Source organism: Festucalex cinctus, chromosome 7 (assembly GCF_051991245.1).
Source record: "Festucalex cinctus isolate MCC-2025b chromosome 7, RoL_Fcin_1.0, whole genome shotgun sequence".
NCBI lineage: Eukaryota > Metazoa > Chordata > Actinopteri > Syngnathiformes > Syngnathidae > Festucalex > Festucalex cinctus.
The window spans coordinates 18071858-18090765 of record NC_135417.1 but is presented as its reverse complement, the minus strand read 5'-3'; the positions used below and the strand labels follow the sequence as shown (position 1 = coordinate 18090765).

Sequence of the window (18908 nt, the reverse complement as noted above, 5' to 3'; positions counted from 1 at the left end):
CGTGCTGCAATAGACCCTTCCAATGTATCGTCACGTTGAAGTGCGCCCCTAGCGGTGGGGCAGGGCAATGCAAGTGAATTAGAAAACAGTGTGAGCTAGAAAATAGGTCAAACAGTTGATAAATCAGCGACCAATGTGATTGGTGAACTTGTGCGCGGCCAACGGATGCTCTAATGGCTCAAAGAGAGATGAGAGCATTCTTTCGGCTGCGGGTAGCGTTTCTAAACCCCGCGAAAGACAGTGAGGAGTAAAAGACTAGCACGGTGACTAGCGTGAAACCACGACGCAACTTTTTTTTTGTAGCTCGCGGTTTCAAACGACTGGTTTCAATGATTTGCAGTAATGTAGTGTCCTACTTGGGGCGTTATTTTGTGACACTTGACATATTGCCCACCTTTTAACGAAAACGCTCACCGAAAATCAAGCTCTCTACATTCATTTGTTATGGGATGTTTGCCCTCTGGCAGGCGCCGCAGGAGCTAAGCAGTGACGTCAGGTGGAAGGGTCTATAGAAAAACTGCGACCCATAGCGTTCCAAACAATGTTTTGAAGCACCACTTACAGTATAGTATTTTTTATTTGATTTTTTTAAACATAAAAAACATGGCATGACAGTTCAGTCACATTTGGCCACATCGCTCGGTGTGCCATGGGCCAAACATCCAACGAATTAAAATGTACACTGTACCACATCATATGTCACGGATGAATTAGTTGGCGACAATATTAATCTTGAACAATATCTGATTGAAAAGGTAGGGGACACGGAAATTGTAAATCAGCTAGCTGGCAACTAGTTCAGGGTGTCCCTCAACTGGAACTCATCTTAAGAATTTCAGGCTTGTTGGTGTGTCAACTGCTTTAGATTGCGGAATTGGCTGAAAAATGTCACGTCAGACTGACCCCCCTTTATCCAATTACCACTGTTGCCAACATAAATATGTTTAAGGGCATTAGATGGTTTGTGTGTGCTGTGAGCCAATGTGATGTAACCCCCTTACAGGGCGGCCATCTTGGGACAGGGCTGCTGAATCACTCATAACATTACAGTCAATGGTGTACGGACTTTGAAATAGCTGTAGATTGCTCAACTCTCCAAAATTCGCAACCGATTTTCATTTTTTATTTTTTTTAATGTTAGGTAGCCTATGACACAAGAGATGATGCAAACAACTATGCCGTGTTTTTCAAAATTGGAAATCTGGTCTGTAAATCTGTCAAGAATTCAGTGAGTTATGAGTATTTAAGTTACCTAATTACTTACGTTCGACTACAGCACAGACTGCACGAGAGCAGTCCCCTGTCCTAAGATGGCTGACCAGTGACTACACTGCCAACTCTGCATTGAGCAATCAATTGTTCCTTTAAATATCTGAAGCTGCCAGCATTTCAATCATTGACTATGAGGTCTACTGTACATTGCGGTTTTCAATTATTTTTTTTTAAATTATATTACGTTTTTACTTTTGACGCAATATTACCAACAAAACATGTCACATTGTGCATAAAAAGCAGTTACCGTAAGGCCGGTATAATGGATGGAACTGTGATCATCGCATCAATTTATGATCTAAACTGAGGGGGTGCGGTCAGATGAGCAATCTGGAATCTGTCAGCACCTTAACTCCCTCGGTCGGGAATTCCTTCTTTATCCCGGCCACTTTGGAGCGCTTCCACGTGGAAAGTACTGAGCAGTGGAAACTGGCAACCAAAAAAAACAACAAAAAAACTGCAGTCTATAAGATGTCCAGATTTGCATTCCTTCCTTGTGACACAAAAGCAAGGGAGAACACCATAATTTGACCAAGAGGGGATGCACTTTTGGCAAGGGAGGTGGTGTGAGTGATGCAAAAAGAAGATGACAAACTTGGAAAGTGTGGAGAGAACTAATATAAGAAATGATAAGTGAAAGAAAGAGAAACTTTTGTCCCCCCCCCCCCCCCCCCCTGGAAAACAGATATATTTTAATAAGCTGTCGACAAACGCTTGTTAGCTTCAGCTGTTTTCAAGAAAGGGAAGCAAGGCCTCTCTCTCTCTCTTTTCAATCACATTTTCTTCAGAATATAACTCGGGTCCCTTCACCCAGGGGCAGGACAGAAGGCTTATAGAAACGACTGAGGTGGCGTCGTGAGGGATGAGGAGGAGGTAGTAAGTTCACCAGAGGGGGCTTTACTGCTGGCTTCTCAACAGTAGCATTCTTTCACACATGCTGGAAGTAATCAGTGACTGGGGCCAGAGTGAAAATCTGAGCTCCTTGTGTTTGTTTTGGCTGCACCTCCCTCCCCTATATTCCAACTTACCTTCGCATGCAAAAGCCCTATTTGCTCATGTAGTCACATGAAGCCGAAATTCTCCTTCTACTGCTTTCATGCACCTTCCTCATCCATTTGCCCACTCCAAATCACCATAGTTGCCAGATCAAAATTAAAGTGATCATCGTGATTCATCCTGTGGAAGTCAAATGAAGATAACAAAGGCAAGCGAGAGGAGAATGACTGGGTAGGCCTCATCATTTGGAGATTTTTGTATGACATGCATGACAAATACAGTGTAATAGTAAAATTTTTCAATGGGGGAAAAAAATGCGCAAAATGAGTTCTTAGAATTGTTCAATGTTCATTTTAAAAACACACTATTTCAATAATACGAATAAATGTTTATCACATCAACTTACTTTTTTTTTGGTATGCTCAAAAGTTGAGTAATTTCTAATTATATTACATAAGTCATGCTGTGCTTTAAAGGAGGCTGACATGTTTCACCGGCTAACCGCCATCTTCTGCGACCAATATCTGAAGGAGACAAACTTAGCGAACGTAGGGTCATTGCATTTTATTAGTTCACCACTAGATGGCACTAAATTCTACATGCCATCACTTTAATGTTGGTTGCTGTGCAGCAATTTTGTGCTAAATTTGAATGCACATTTTTATGCACGAGCCATTTAAATAGAAACAAAAAAAATCTGTTCGCTTCACACACTTTGTCGATGAAGAGATCTGGTTTCATTTAAATTGCCATGTTTGTCGACCCATGGTAGAGCTGGCGAAAAACTGATGTGTTAAAGTTAGCCATCCCTGATTGAATTCTTAATTGTATAACCTTAAGGGAATTTGACATCAAAAATCATACTGTAAATAAATGTAACTTTGAATCTAATGCAAGTAGAGTATGTCTACAAAACAATATTCGTTTTGTAGTTGTATTAAAACCTTTACGGTTTCCAAATGAAGAATGTCTGAAACAAACATGGAACAAAATATAAACATTTATTGCTAAAATTACACACAAAGGAGATGGTCAGGATGAGTTGGGTGGAAGTTTTTGTAGAATCCAGGATTTCAGCAGCTCCATCTCAGGCAGCGAAAGTTGGTGGTAAAGCCCGGGTAGGGAGTGGAAAGTGGTTTTCATCCCAGCTTTCTGTAGCAACACTGATGTGTCCTCTCCCCACTTATGAAGCACCAGATCATCACTTGTCCCATGGCACTGGAGCAACTCTGGGAGGGAATGTCCTGCTCTGACCCGCTCCTCCACTGCCTTCATTACACAAAAATACACAAGAGAGTCAATCTAGTGTGATTCTTCAAAAGTAGTACTGTTTTTTTTACATGGGCTCCCACAAGGCCTTTTTATAATTTCCTCTTCTATTTGTATATTCCACGACAATCAGCAAAAAATCTGACCTTATGACTCTAACACCAAAGACGCTCAGGAATAACATCCAGATGGCGAACAACCTACGGAAGTAGAGATTTACTAGCGCCACCAATACTAAGCCCAATGCATCCTCGGACCAGAGTGCTTCCAGGTGTTTTCTTCAGCAACCCCTCCCCCACAGGGCCCCTACAAAATGCATCTTTCAGAACTGAAGCCTGAATTGGCATTACAATTAAGGTGGCTATAGTTGTGATAAGCCAATATAAAGAAATTCCCTCAAAGCACATTTTCACGACAAGTAATGAACATGGAGCCAGTAATATTTGCACTCCCAAGTGTCACAATTGACCATAGTTTCGAGATACGAGCCGTTCGCGCAGCAAATCCGCAACGATTTGAGTTACAACCCTCCACTGCTAGATGGCAGCAGCAAACTTCAAATCAAGCAGCAGCTTGACAGCAAATACTTCTTCAAATCAGAAGCTTGTTTCAAGCTTTTATTGTCACTCCAAGTATCCTTAAAAACTAAACATACAACAAAGAGAATTACGCGTGTATTTAACTGAAACACACAAGTCTGCTAGCTTAATGCTAACACAATGAAAAACATCATAGATGGGCTACAAATACTAGCATGGATGTGGCGGTGAACCTTTAAACAATAGACATTTGAAACAAAATGGTACAGAAACACGTTGAAAGACAATACAACAATATTTACAGGCATATATTCTTTATCCTCTGTGGAAAAACGACTATTAGTGCAGCTTGCTGAGTCAGTTGTGAAACTCTTCTTTGTTTATTATGAATGTCCATTTTTATACTGCCCCCTAATGGCCAAGGTGTGCACATCAGAAGGATCACAATGTCAATGAGCACTAGTGCATAAAATCATGATGCGCAAACCATTTCATTCTCTACATTCTATTTAATTGTGTTCATAATGTACATTTTTAAATACACACAACAGAGATACGTTTAGACTTGGAATCAGTTACAAAGAAAGACCTTTTGACCTCATCAAACTTTCATTTCCTGCACCAGTGACAAGGATCCATATTACTCCAGATAACGTGTTTCATACTTGGTCAGAAAGGTACAAGCCATACATAGCCACAAATTTGCCTCCTTTGAATAGTTAGCAAGACTATTCAGTGTACACTGTTCACATGTTACTGGCAGTGCAGAGATTATCTTGATTATTTCCAACTGTGTTCACATCACATCCCTCATAGATTACATTTTAATGTGAAACTGATTTGAAACAAATATGACTAGAATTGATATGCGGCTACATTCATTCAGTCTTATGAGGGCGACCAGTGGCTTTTTCTTTCTAAACGGAAGTACTTCCTCCCGCCACCTTGCAGCCACTTGATCAGGGAGGTTGTGGGTTATGTTCATTTCAAACTATTCAAGGATCCGATTAAGATTCTATCTGGCAGCCATTTATATAATTTGTTGAAGAAAATAATAATTTAAACATTTTGATGGCAACTGTAATCCAATCACATTGTGTATATTGATGCAATACCTGAATAGCAACAGAGTCTTTATTCAGGAAACTGGAGAGTGCATAAACCCCTGCGACATCTGGGTGGTACCGACACACCAAGTGGAGGGCCATAGCGCCGCCCATGGAGAAGCCCCCTTTTATGTGGAGAGACAAAAAGAAAAATAATAGTTAACAAAAGCTGAAGTTCTGCGACTGATTCCCACACATCAGAACTAGGGATGGACCTATACTACTTCCGACAAAACAAGTACGAGTGATTTAAAAAACAAAACAAAACAAAAACAACAACAACCACCACCATTCAATCCTATGTTAAAAGTTCCACATAATCATCTTTTTGGTCTTGTAATAAGCCGTTCAAGTCTTTCCTTAATCTTTCACATCTGTGTACATCTGGGAGAGTCTGCAAGTACCCAAAACATGTCGGAGAGTAAAGGAAAGAGGAAGACAGTGTAAAATAAATAAGGACTTCTGTATAAACTGATCAGTTCAAATTAAAGAGATAATTGGGTGAAATTGTGCACAAGTATACCACTAGCAATAAAAAATAGACTGCACACATCTATAAACAGTAATGCTTAAAAAAAAAAAACACTTAACTTCCTTGTCATGGAAATATAAAGTGAATTCAACAAATTGTTTGTCCACAATACATTGGCAGGTGACCCCAGTCAAATTCTCCCACACTTCTTTATCCTCCCTCCTTACAATTCAAATTGTTCAAACTTTGTGTCCAAAATTAGTCTACTTCATAACTTTTTTTTTTTGTGAGCCCAATCAAGTCCTCCCACACCAAACTCTACAATTGTGGGCAGAGCGCTAGGGGGTGCTATAGCTCCTCCTGGAATATCTGCAGCATCCATCCATCCATTTTCTTGACCGCTTATTCCTCATAAGGGTTGCCGGGGTGCTGGCGCCTATCTCAGCTAGCTCTGGGCAGTAGGCGGTGGACACCCTGGACTGGTTGCCAGCCAATCGCAGGGCACACAGAGACAAACAACCATCCACGCGCACAAGCACACCTAGGGACAATTCGGAGCGCCCAGTTAACCTGCCATGCATGTCTTTGGAATGTGGATGGAGACCGGAGTACCCGGAGAAGACCCACGCGGGCACGGGGAGAACATGCAAACTCCACCCAGGAAGGCCGGAGCCCGGACTCGAACCCGAGTCCTCAGAACTGGGAGGCGGACGTGTTAACCACTCAGCCGCCGTGCCTCCCCCAAAACATTTTTGTCACTCATTATTTTTTCTTGATTATTGTGAATGCTACAATTTGTGAAAAACTAGTAAAACAAACAATGTACTTGTGACAATGGTAGTCAAGAAAGTTGAAATGGAGCGCTAAAAAGGGTCAAGTACTTATTTTACAATAATCCTTTCATTTATGGGTAAGAATTCTGTCACTTGTGTGTAACTCCATCCATCCATCCATCCATTTTCTGAACTGCTTATTCCTCAGATTGCTGATAATTGCATCTTAAGGCAATTTAGGCAAAATACCATATAGGTGCCAGCAGCACAGGCGCTGTTGATTCAACAAACATGACATCATCTCCAGGCAGCTACGCTACATCCACAAAGACTTACGCTTTGGCACAAATCTTCTGCAGCAGCAAGATTCTGCTCAGAAACACACGGACATCCAAGTGTGGCACACATATAAAGCAAATAATTGAATATCCATCCCTAAAATCTACCTACTTCTATGTAAATACGTTTTTTGTTAAATATCGTGCCATAACCAATAAATGTAGATAAATAAAATTGTGATCTGTTTGTACTGCAAAGTCAGAATTACCGTCTGTATGAACAAGACTGACCCAGATTGGGGTGATTAAAAAGTCGAACCAGTGGTTTTCTACCTTCAGAGGTAGCATCAGAAAGTATTGCCTGCCCCCTCAATAATGGCTTCCATAGAAAATTCTAGCGCTTGTCTATCAGCCAGGGAAGTGCACTTCGGGTACACAAGGCTGCATTTCTACACAACAGCCAAGTGAATCCACTGAGCATCTATAGTGAATGACAAAATGTTATGATTTAGTAAGAAAGTATTTCAGCACTTTCCCATGAGCATATGTTTTTTCACTTACAGTACTTCGGAATCAAGTTTGGGAGCTTTTCTGGTCCTTAACACTACGTCTTTCACACAGTTCTCTCGACACCCCCCACCCCTTCTCCCCTGCAGCACTACCTTCATGCTTTCCCGACTTGAAGGTTAACCCTTTCCCCACCGCTCTCGGTAGTTTCTCCTTTCATGGGCGACCAGCATTCGGTGAAATTAAAACACTTGATGGCCTCCCATGCGTTTCCTGTGGGAACTCTTACCTTACTTTAGTCATAATATTTATAGTGCTTCATCCGACTCGTTGTATTTCACCGTGATTTAGATGGCCTTGATAAGAGGAATATTTGAAGCAAAAAGCTTTTTAGGGAAGAGAAATATCTTAAACGTTTTATACACTGTTGGCAGAATATAAAAGGCCTCAGTAAGTTGAAGAGTTGCATTCTTTATTTTATATCATGACGGAGGGAGGTCGGGAGTAACTAAGGTTTGTGAGTGTGTGTGAGTTTGTGTATGTGAAGGGGAGGGGAATTAGAGGGAAAATAGATACTGTGAGAAAGGGAGTGAGTGAACAGGACAGAGTGGTAGTGTTGGGAGTTGACAGATTACATCGCCATTCGCCACAATCCCGAAACAGTTTGGCTTTAGCCACAGGTGCTTCGCTCAAATGGCATATAAACGAGCTTGTCTCCACCTGTTGAGTAGAAGCACCAAACTGTTTCAGGGTTTTATTTCTATACTTTCTGTCCCTGGAATCCACAACTCTGGTCACGGCCTCATCAATATTTAATAAAAAGTGGAATAATTCAAATAATGTCATAAAGTAGGTGAAGTGAGACTCAGCTCAGCACCTCCATATCTGGTGCTCAGCTGGAAAAATGTTGAGTGCCCTGTCCGGGTCAGGATGACATCATGTCCTAATAGTAGGACTTCAAGTACGTTGGGGCCTCATTCACAAATGAGGGAAGAATAGAGCGGAGGATTGACAGGCAGATTGGTGCAGTAATACGGACGCTCCATCAACCAATCGTGGTGAGGAGGGAGCTGCTGAGCCAAAAGGCAAAGATTTACTGGCTGATCTCCATTGCCAGCCACATCTATGGTGACGAGCTGTGGATAGTGACCAAAAGAACATGATGTCATGTGAAATCAATACAATTGTGTGACTTATATGATTTTCTGAAGCTTGCCATTAGGGCTGGGTATTGCCAACAACCTCACGATACGATACGTATCGCGATACATATGTGTCCCGATACATGATCTTCAAGGTGAAACATGTTTTTTTTTTTTTTTTTTTTTTTTTTTTTTTAATATTTTACATTAATTTTCTTGTATTTTTATTATAACAGTCATATGTATACCTTACCTTACCACCAATCGGCATGCCTGGTCTAAAAGTGCACAAACTGCAAAACAAGGAGCAGCTTTCACAGACATCGAGAAACTTTATAACTTTATAGGCATGGGCCGATATGAGTAAAAATGTCAAAGTATTAAAGTTACAGCTCTAAAATGTACTTATTTGAAATATTTGGGGAAATAATAAATTAAATGTTTCATGTAACACATTCTAGTTTATTTTTAAACAAAATATAGCTACATTGGTATATTTAGAAACATGTACCATGTTAAGTTTATAAGTAAATAAACGTTGATATTCTTCCTCTGTTTAAATTTTTCTTAACAAGACAGTATCCAATCATTTTTTGGCTATTTTTAAAACAGACTTCCCACATACACCTTTTCTTTTCTTTTTTACTGAAAATGAGAAAATCTCACCAATTTTGAAGAAAGATTACTTATTTTTAGTTTTATTTATTATTATTATTATTATTATTATTATTATTATTATTATTATTATTATTTTATTTTTTTTGCAGTGTGATTCCAGACGGCTTCCATTTACGATGGAGGATACTGTTTTCATTGGGAACTTGGAAGTAGCAAATATTTCCACATTTTCCATATCCGTTCCTGAGACAATCCAGTCTCACAGGTCAACGGACAAATCCTTTGACTTTATGTTTGGTTTGTGCTCTGACATGCACTGTAAACTTAGGAACTTTAAATGGCCACTTGTGTGCATTTCCAAATTACGTCCAATCAACCGAGTTTACCACAGTTAGAATCCAATTAAGCTGTAAAAACATTTCAAGGATGATCAGTGAAAGTTAGAAAGTACCTGAACTCAGTTTTGAGTTTTACGGCAAAGCCTGTGAATACTTATGTGCATGTGATTACTTACAAAATAGTAGTCGTTGTTTTTTTTAAATGAATTTGCAAAAAATGCTAAAACGTTTTTCATGTTGTCATGTGGTGTTTGGTGCACTTTTGAGGGAACACTTAAATATACCCATGTTGGAAAATGTTATGTTAAAAAAATGTAAAAAGTGAAGCACATAATTTTCAGATGCTCCAAAAATCAAATTTCACACCTAGAGGAGAAATTTGGGGGATTGATACTTGTTGCAACTCCAATCTAATTTGCATATCGATTTCCAAATCCTGCCACTCAGCAATTAGTTAAACCTAGACGGTTTATTCCACTGGTCAACATGAGCATCTATGTGCATTCTACATAATTGCATCAATCTTGCAATGTAAATGCAAATCACTGCAGCGGCAAGCAATATAATAAGATACCGTATTTTCCGCACTATAAAGCGCATCTAAAAGCCTCCAATTTTTTCAAAAGCTGACCATGCGCCTTATAATCCAGTGCGCCTTATATATGGATCAATATTTAGCCGCAACAGGTCTCGCTGTCAAGACGCTATCGGTGACCCTGCACGATCGGTGACGCGCATGCCCAGAAGATCTTCATCTTGGATCGCTAGCTAATACTAATACTTTACCTCAGAGAAAATAATAAAACAGCTGTTTATTCATTTTGGGAGTGAATGGAGTTGTCAGAAAGCTGGTTTGTAATCTATTAATAAAGTTTGACTGACCTAGCTGACTGTTTTGTTGACATTCCCTTTAGCACAGCACCATCTAATGGATGCATAACGTAACCCCAGCCTCTACTGTAGAGCCTTATATATGGAACAAGTTTTAAAATATGTCATTCATTGAAGGTGCGCCTTATAATGCGGTGCGCCTTATATATGGAAAAAGTTTTAGAATATGTCGTTCATTGAAGGTGCGCCTTATAGTGCGGTGCGTCTTATAGTGGGGAAAATACGGTACATGGATCATGTACCACCAATATTGACAGTGATCAGATGAAACCAGATTCATACCAATAATTATCCGATGTTTGGGGATCCCAGCACTGACTTCGTCCTGAATGATGGACCCTAAAGCGCTGCACATGGCGTCGATGGATTGGAGGTGCTCTGGGCTGTCGTACGAGATCTTGTGACGGTCAAACCAAACAGTGGACAGAGATCCGTGCATGGGTGTGTATGGTCTGATTGGAATAAAGAAACAGGTCAAAGGTCAGATCAAATGACAGTAACTTCTAACGTTGACATCCGAACAGTGGTTCCAGATAAACAAAGACATGCAAAGGATATAACCTCACCAACTAATCTGTGACTACATGTTGTCACAGTGCTGTATTAGCTGCAGTATTTAATTGTTCACCCCAAATTGTGCAATTACAGAACTTTAAAGGGAGACCACAATTGCTTCTGGAATGTTAGCTGTCCTCAGAGCTGTCCTGACAAATGCATTTTAATTCTGACAGGTACCACATGATGGCGGAAAAGAACTACATTGAGCTCTTCAACTCACTTCAATATAGTTCATTGGCACTATGATGCCACAAGATGCTGCTACAGTAAAACTTTTATAATACAAAAAGCTTTGGCCTGAGCACAAATTAGCAAACAGTTGAGTTTTTCAGCATAAAATGAAGGATGAGTCCACCAAAATAAATAAATAAATAAATAAAAATTAAACGTCAAGTGGCAAGTTGTGGCAAATACCTTACTGCTTTCTTCAGAATAAGTAAACAAATCCAGCTTCTAGTTCTATAATCATGATCACACTTTTGGTCATTTTGGTATTTATAATTTGGTCATTTTGGTATTTATAATTATCATTTGGTCATTTTCATATTGCTGGTGTAGTTTTATTGCAAATAAATTTGCTCCTGTCTGAGAACTCGTAAGATAGAAACACTTTTGAACAAAAACAATTTTGTACAGTTTCCTAATTGAACAACACTTTTATTTTTATTGAGGTTCCACTATATTGTGCTTTGTCTAAAATGGAAAATGTTTTGTATCTAAGAAAGAAAGCAGTTCGCTTCAAGTCATTTTTAAGATCAGTTGAAAATTATCCCTGTAGTTATTGCATATAAATCAAGAAGATTATAAACAAGAAAATATTTCATATGTGTAAATTCTGCTCTAAATTCATTGTAAAAATACAATGTTACATACATGGCTAGGTCATAATATTGTCATCAACAACCAAGTAGTAAGTAGCAAAAGAATCTCACATCCGCGCTCGCCAAAGTTCCTGGTTTTGCTCCAGGCACATGATCAAAACATCAACAGCACGCCCACTGTGAATTCTCTCGACAATGACCTATTCAGTTCACACATGGACTCAATCGGATCTTACACAGACTTTGTACTAGGAAGCTGGCACGACTGTTTAATATCCACTTTGAACCTGTCTGACTGATTCAGACATTTGCACTGTTCCAAACACCTCCTTCATGACTATTTCAAGGAATAATGTGGCGTATTTAAGACATATTTGCTAAGCTGAATAACAAACAAACACAAATCATACCTTGCTGGAGCAGTGGGGTAAATGACTCTGATGTGGGCAAAGGTCAGACCAGGCATCATCACATCTCGAACCCAAGCTCTTAATCCTTGCCCTGTGTCACCTAGTCATGGAAATTAAGAGCATTACACTGCCTTTGGACATCATTTGGGAATCATATGTTGACACTGTATCCTGTATAATGGCATAACTTCAACACGCTATCATTTAACACAGTATGATTACACTTTAGAACGTCTGCCTAATGAAAATTTTACATTATTTACATATGTAATGAGAACCAGGCGCTAACAGTTTATAATCTCTGTGCCAACACGTGTAAAACGTCAAGTCACACTTGACGAGCTCCGTACGTCTGTCTGTTAAAAAGTTAAACGAACAGTAACATTTGTTGTTGCATACTTGAGTTTCAGAAGCAACGCACCTGAACCGTGCAGAAAGATAACCGAAGCGGAGTGCTTCCCGGTGGGAGACACAACACACTTCCGAAGCTTCTGCATGGCAGCCATGAGATTGAGAGCGGCGACGTAATCTCGCGAGAGTGTGCGGGATACATAATGAGATGGAATCATGGAATGCAGTATGATTTTTTGTGTTGTTGTTGTTTTTTTTTTTTAAATAAAAAATTCATCTACGGTCACGGAATGCAGTATGTACTGTATTTATTTTTAGTCCCCATTATTATTATTACTGTATTGAACAACTGCACAAAATACAAACAAAAAGTTTGTATTTTGTAAACAAAGAGTTTTTCATTGTGTCACTTGTGCACACGGGGGAAAAAAAACGCCGTTTCTCATATATTTGAGCACGTTTAAAATTGGCACCTCCATGCAAATGATTAAGTACAAATCTTTGCTGTTTCCGACATTATCAACTGCCTGCCATGTTGATCAAAACGTTTTGTAATGGGTCTCTGTTGAATTGTCTCACACCCTACACAACATTTTCACATTAGCTCATCATAGACAATAAGTACATGCAAAAAAATGGTTGAACAAGTTGCCATAATACTAATGTATCTATCTATCTATATATATATATATATATATATATATATATATATATATATATATATATATATATATATATATATATATATATATATATATATATATATATATATATATTACCAGATCTACTCAATTAAAATGAGGTAACAGATTACAATCAATATGATTACATTTCAATACGCTTCGTATTGAGCAAATATTAATTAAATAAGACCCTTATGAATAGCTTTTGTTTGTTCTGTTTTTCCCACTGACTCAAACATGTACACACACAAACATGGTGTCCTGGGCGGGGAAACGAACAGACGCCAGCTCACCAAAGGCAAGTGATGGTAACACTTCACCATGCAGAAGCTATATGCCAAGCATGTTTCAATGCATGTCCAAAAAAAGAGAAAAAACAGTGGCACTCAAAGGGCTAGCACGTGAAAGGCCTTTATTAAAACATGGCCAGTTGATTAAAAATTGCCAAGTGTCAGGAATAATAATGCTCTCACCTTCTTCTTTTGAGTAGCAGCTATTTCTGACCAATGGTAAGTGATTCCAACGTTCAATGAACTGAGCAGCTCCATTTTCAATGCATTTCCAATAGACTTTATTCTCAGAATCTGCCAAGTAATTTGAAATAATGACTGAAAGGCTTCAAATTGCATCCAACCTGGAAAATCCACATACTACAAAAGTAAACGGTGACATAACTTTTGTTGTAAACAACCGACAAGACAAATGAAAACATTTTCTCATACAATTTTGACACACGAAATTCAATGAAATACTTATTACATTTGACGGTGCACTTGACTGTGTGTTTTCTTTAAATTAATGGCCAAAAATAAAATAAAAATAAAATGAAGGTCAAAAAATTCTCATATAGCAACTATTTTTTTTCCATAGAAATACTAACTTAAAGTTAGTATCGAATGATCAAGCTCATAATCAAGCTTCAGCAGAGCTTGTTTAATGACCTGATAATTTGATACAGAAATTTGGAGGAGGGAAACATCAAAAACATGCAGGACTCCGTCCCTCAAGGACAAGGAGTGGCCACCCCTGATCTAGAACATCTTGTGGAACGAAGAGGATGGAAGAGGATGCGTGATGATGCACAGAGCCCTCTTTCTGCATCTGCTGGTGGAGATGTCTGCAGTTGTGGGCAGGCTGGTCCCCAAATTCTTCTGAGCAGTGATTTGGCAGAGGTTGTGAGGCCCCACTTGTAGTGTGGCCTGCAAGCTGAGCTATGACCAGCCAGTCTGCACAAAACTGTCTGAAAGAAGCGTGGAGTTTAGGATTCTGCTTAGCTGCTTCAAGGGATTCACATTTGCTAAAAAAGTGTTGTTACAGTCCCCCCCAGTCAAAACGTCAAATCCCATCAGTGCAATATGCGATGAACTGAATATCATGAAATAATATCTAAATGAAACAGAATGGTTTGCCATGGTTTAAGCATGCAAAGTCACGAGTTCCCCATCGCTGCTGTTATCTTGATAAATACAACATATTTTCCAGCACTGTGTCATACTGTGTGGTGACCTAATGGAATGTCTGGATCTGCATATCAGTTTAAACACATTTGAGCATCTTATCTTGTATAAACCTTGGTCTAGTTAGCTTGAATTCTGGTCATTTTCCTAAGCCATGCACTCATTGGACCACACAAAGTGTGTCCTTGCCTTGAACCCCTTCTAAAAATACAATGAGTTGAGGGGAAAGTGTTGCTTTAATAGGCCTAAAGCAAATATAGTTACTGATTGTACTCATTGTATTGAGATTTGACAGTGTCACAATGCTTGTGTGACCCTATGGATATGGACTGTAGACACAAGAAAGACCAACAATAGTAGCCTTACTAGCCTATATACTGTACTGTATACTTCAATCCACAAAGTAAGAATGTAAATCCAAATATAGTATAGGTGAGAGAGACATTTTCAGACTGTATGGTATTACTTTTGGCTTGTCCCATAAGGGGTTACCACAGCGTGTCATTCTCGTTTTGTTGTTGTTGTTTTTTTATGACAGATACCCTTTCTGAAAAACCCTCAATTTTATTTATTTATTTAATCCGGACTAGGGACACCATCAGAGCACTCAGAAATCTTGCGTAATTACTCAACTTTGAACTTCACTGAGAGTTCATTTGACCACATTGGGGCCAAAACAGAGAGGATTCTTGATAAGTAATTCTGTTCACGTCATAAATCATCCAGAGCAAGAGGTCATTGGTAAACCGACAAATTCCTAATAATTGACATTCTTAATTCTGGGTAGATTTTAGGAAGTCTATGGGAAGAGATGAAGTTTGGCAGTGATCTAGCCTAACTTGAGAGGCAGCTGATTTTCTGTATGTGATGCTGTGTGTTGTACATACTGGACAGATCACCAGTCCAACTCAGAAATGAGGCAGATAACTACTCACACAGAGAGGCCCCAGGCCAAAATAAAAGAAATTACAGGATTTATCATGTTTAAAAAATAACAATTAAAAAACAAAAATCTAATTTTATTATATTTGTATAAAATTTCTTCTGTTGACAGAAATTATTAGCAAATCCAATTTGATCAAAATATTAAATGATAATGGAGTGCGCTTATAAATCACTTTATCGTCAATATACATTTACAAAGAAGTATTCACTTATTTTATTCCAACATATCGCAGTATACTGACAGTACACTAACACATTAATGTTGCGTATCAACCCATGGGAGGGTTTTTCTGTTCAGTTTAAAATAATTTACTTTAACCTCCAGGATCCTGTGCCATACTCTGCCTGATGTTTTTCTTTTTCTTTCTCCAGTTGCATTTAAAACCATCCCCGTTGTGTTGTGTGTGTCTTGTTAGCCTTCTTCTAGCTAGCGCGAGTTTGTCTCTCAGGTGACCATTTGCAAACTTCCTTTTGTTTGTTGCTAGGACGGCGTAAAAGGACAACAGTGAGGTGTTGGGCAGCCAATTTTTTTCTGTTGCTAGCTTGCCATTAACCCACCAAATATTCCCAAACACAGTTAACTATTTCCAGGCGTCTTCTGATACGGTTACGTAGCGCATAGGCTACGTAGGTAGCGTCCGAGCATGTGCAATCCTTATCTACAGGGAGACATATCCAAAAATTTCTCTCTGAGGACAAATCGCTAAGACATATTCTGACGAATGGAAAATTCTGATTCAGAGTTCGTTTTCAACAATTCACAACTCAGTTTGAATGACCACCGATTCGTGCGCAACCCTAGAAATTGTTTCAATTTTGTTAGCTGGCAGAACAAGAAAAAAGTTAGCATCTTGAATTGATTTTGTCGCTTCATTGTTACTGTCTGCTTGTATTGGGGCATTGAACAGATACACTAGATGTGAAAAAGGCTATCGCGTCCATTGTTCTGTCATTGTGAAATGTGTTTCATCACCACCTACAGGATTCATCAGTTCATCCTTCAATCAAATGAGTTTTTATATATGTGAGTTGGGTTGGTAGGGCTTGGTCCATTTTTAATTGTAAAATTGTAATTGTTCCTCTGCTGCCCGACAATGTACAATTGGTGTTGTGGTACCTGTCTAACCTCCCTCCATACCTAATGCAAGCACTATTGCCTCAGTGCAAATGTAGTACGCAGCATTGGCAGCTTTTTCCAGCTTTATGGCTTGACATGAAAGCGCCCCTCCTGCAGCCTTGCCAAAGAGCGCCACATAACTCAACCAACATGAAAGTACTCCTGAGTGTAAATTTTTTATGGAGAGGGAAAAAGTAAACATGCAGAACCTTTAATGTAGTAGATAACTTGGTAGTTGGTCAGTGGGTGTTGCGGAGACAGTACCGGCACCGCTCTCACAATTTGAATCGACACAGTCATCTGTAAGTCGGCTTTTTATTGCATTTTGAACAATGATAATGAAATATTATTTTCTATGTTGCTTTACTTTCATCTTCTCTCTTATTGTTTGAAATCACTATTATTTTTTTTAACCACCAGTACAGGAGCAGAAGTTTTGAATTTAGAGGAATGCTTATTGGATGCCAAAGAATTTTCTGGCAGTATCTTTTTATTGTAAGCCTTACTTTGATGCGTATACTTTCTAGAAAATTAAAAGCATACTGTACATGTCTGTATAAAGGTCAACAGGAACAACATGATGCAACACAACTTGGTTGGCCCCACGAAACTGTTTAGTCTCTCCCAAATGCCAAATTGATCATGACTTTAACCTGGTTAATATGCTTGATCTGCTTTAAAGATATTTTTTTTCACTACAGTTTTGATTCTGAGTTTTTATTGACATACAGGAGTCAGAAAGCAATTGGGATGCCAAGGTACAGTACACCTCAGGATGAAATTCAGACCACTGGGTGTCAGTAAAAACATCCTTACTGTATATTGCTGCTTCTCTGCTGTTTGAACGGAACATTCACTGGCAGATGTGGTTTTAGACTTGAGAGCAGTGGTTTCTGATTCAGTCACTGGTTTGGTCATTTTTTTTCCCAAACTAAAAAATAAGTGTTGGCAAAATAAAAGTCAACCCAAATATTTATTTATTTTTATTTTTTACAATATGTTGTATAGTCCACTATTAGTCTAATCACACATTCAGATTAATATTGCATTTGTGTAATATGTGTTAAGCAGCAAAATCCACACGTTTTTATCCACTAACAGGGGGCGGCCATTTTGCTGTGGACTGAAAATGACATCACAGTTGCTCAGTGCTCAGGTAACCACCGATCACGACTCGCCTGTTTTCTGAAGCTGCTTAACTCATATTTCACAAACATAATATCAATCAGAATATCATATTTACACTAGTGGGGCTGCATAGAACATATTACAAAGAAAAGTTTGGGTTGACTTCATCTTTCAAACGCTTTTCCTGCCATCAAGGTTAATTAACGTGAATGGAAATCCCAACGAGTACCGCCATCAATGTTAATTGACGTCCACTACGGTTTTGTTTTCTTTAATGATCAGCACAACATCTTCGGCAGCTCTGGTTTCATGAATGAGCTGGAAAAAAACAAAAAAAAACCCACTAACTATGGCCGGCAGATTGCAGCATTGCATCTCTTTTCAATGGCATCCTGTGGATCAAAGCCATTGACATGACATGACAGTATGGCGGATCTTAAGAAATGTGTTTTCAAAAGTATCATGAATGATCAAAGCATTTGCCACATTAAATCTAATTCACAGAATGTCACTATACAAAAAATATTAGTGTCAAATAGTGTTAATTTCATCAATGAAAACTAAAATAATTTCGTCAACACACATTTTTCACTGGACTAAAACTAGACTAGACTAAAACCGTAATGTAGTATATGCCACGTAAGAGGTGGGAATGTTTTTGCACATGAGCTTTGGTTCCGGTTCAGTTTGCGACGTGTGAGCTGCATCCCAATACTTGTGCTTCCGACTTTGTGCTCCTCGGTTGCGCGTTCGCAACCCGGACCGGAATCAAAGCTCATGTGCAAAATCACGGAAGTCCTGCCTCTTCCTTGGCATATACCCCATTAAAAAACAATAAGTGGGACTAAATCAGTATGCATTTTTGTCGACTAATAAAGACGAGACAAAAATGTATTTCATTTAATAAAAACGGAACCAAAATCTATGAACATTTTAGTCCATGAACAAAAACGAGACGAAAATTATATGATTTTGGAAAGTCTTGCTTTTGCTAATCTGTTACTGCTGTCAAAAACAAAAACAAAAAAAAAAAAAAAAAAAAAAAAAAAAAAAAAAAAAAAGAGAAAATTTGATGTGAAATAATTTTAGAACCGAAATGTTGAACATAATCTGCTGAAAAGAAATAATACAGGGGTTAAATGATTGTCCTGACTAAAACTAGACTTAAAAAGTTGACAGTTTTTGTTGACTAAAATTAGACAAATAAAATTATGTTTTCTTGGTGTTAGGGTTTGTG

At 38.7% G+C, this 18908-nt stretch overlaps 1 protein-coding gene across 1 annotated transcript; it reads right to left on the bottom strand.

Annotated features, from left to right (window-relative positions):
- Positions 1–3250: 3250 nt before the first annotated feature.
- On the bottom strand, positions 3251–12544 carry lyplal1 (lysophospholipase like 1). Its single transcript, XM_077528187.1, has 5 exons — positions 12412–12544; positions 11991–12090; positions 10484–10653; positions 5192–5307; positions 3251–3537 (listed from the first exon to the last, which is right to left on the bottom strand). The coding sequence occupies exons 1-5, from the start codon at positions 12494–12496 to the stop codon at positions 3301–3303; spliced, it is 708 nt and encodes a 235-aa protein (XP_077384313.1). The 5' UTR covers positions 12497–12544; the 3' UTR covers positions 3251–3300.
- Positions 12545–18908: the final 6364 nt, after the last annotated feature.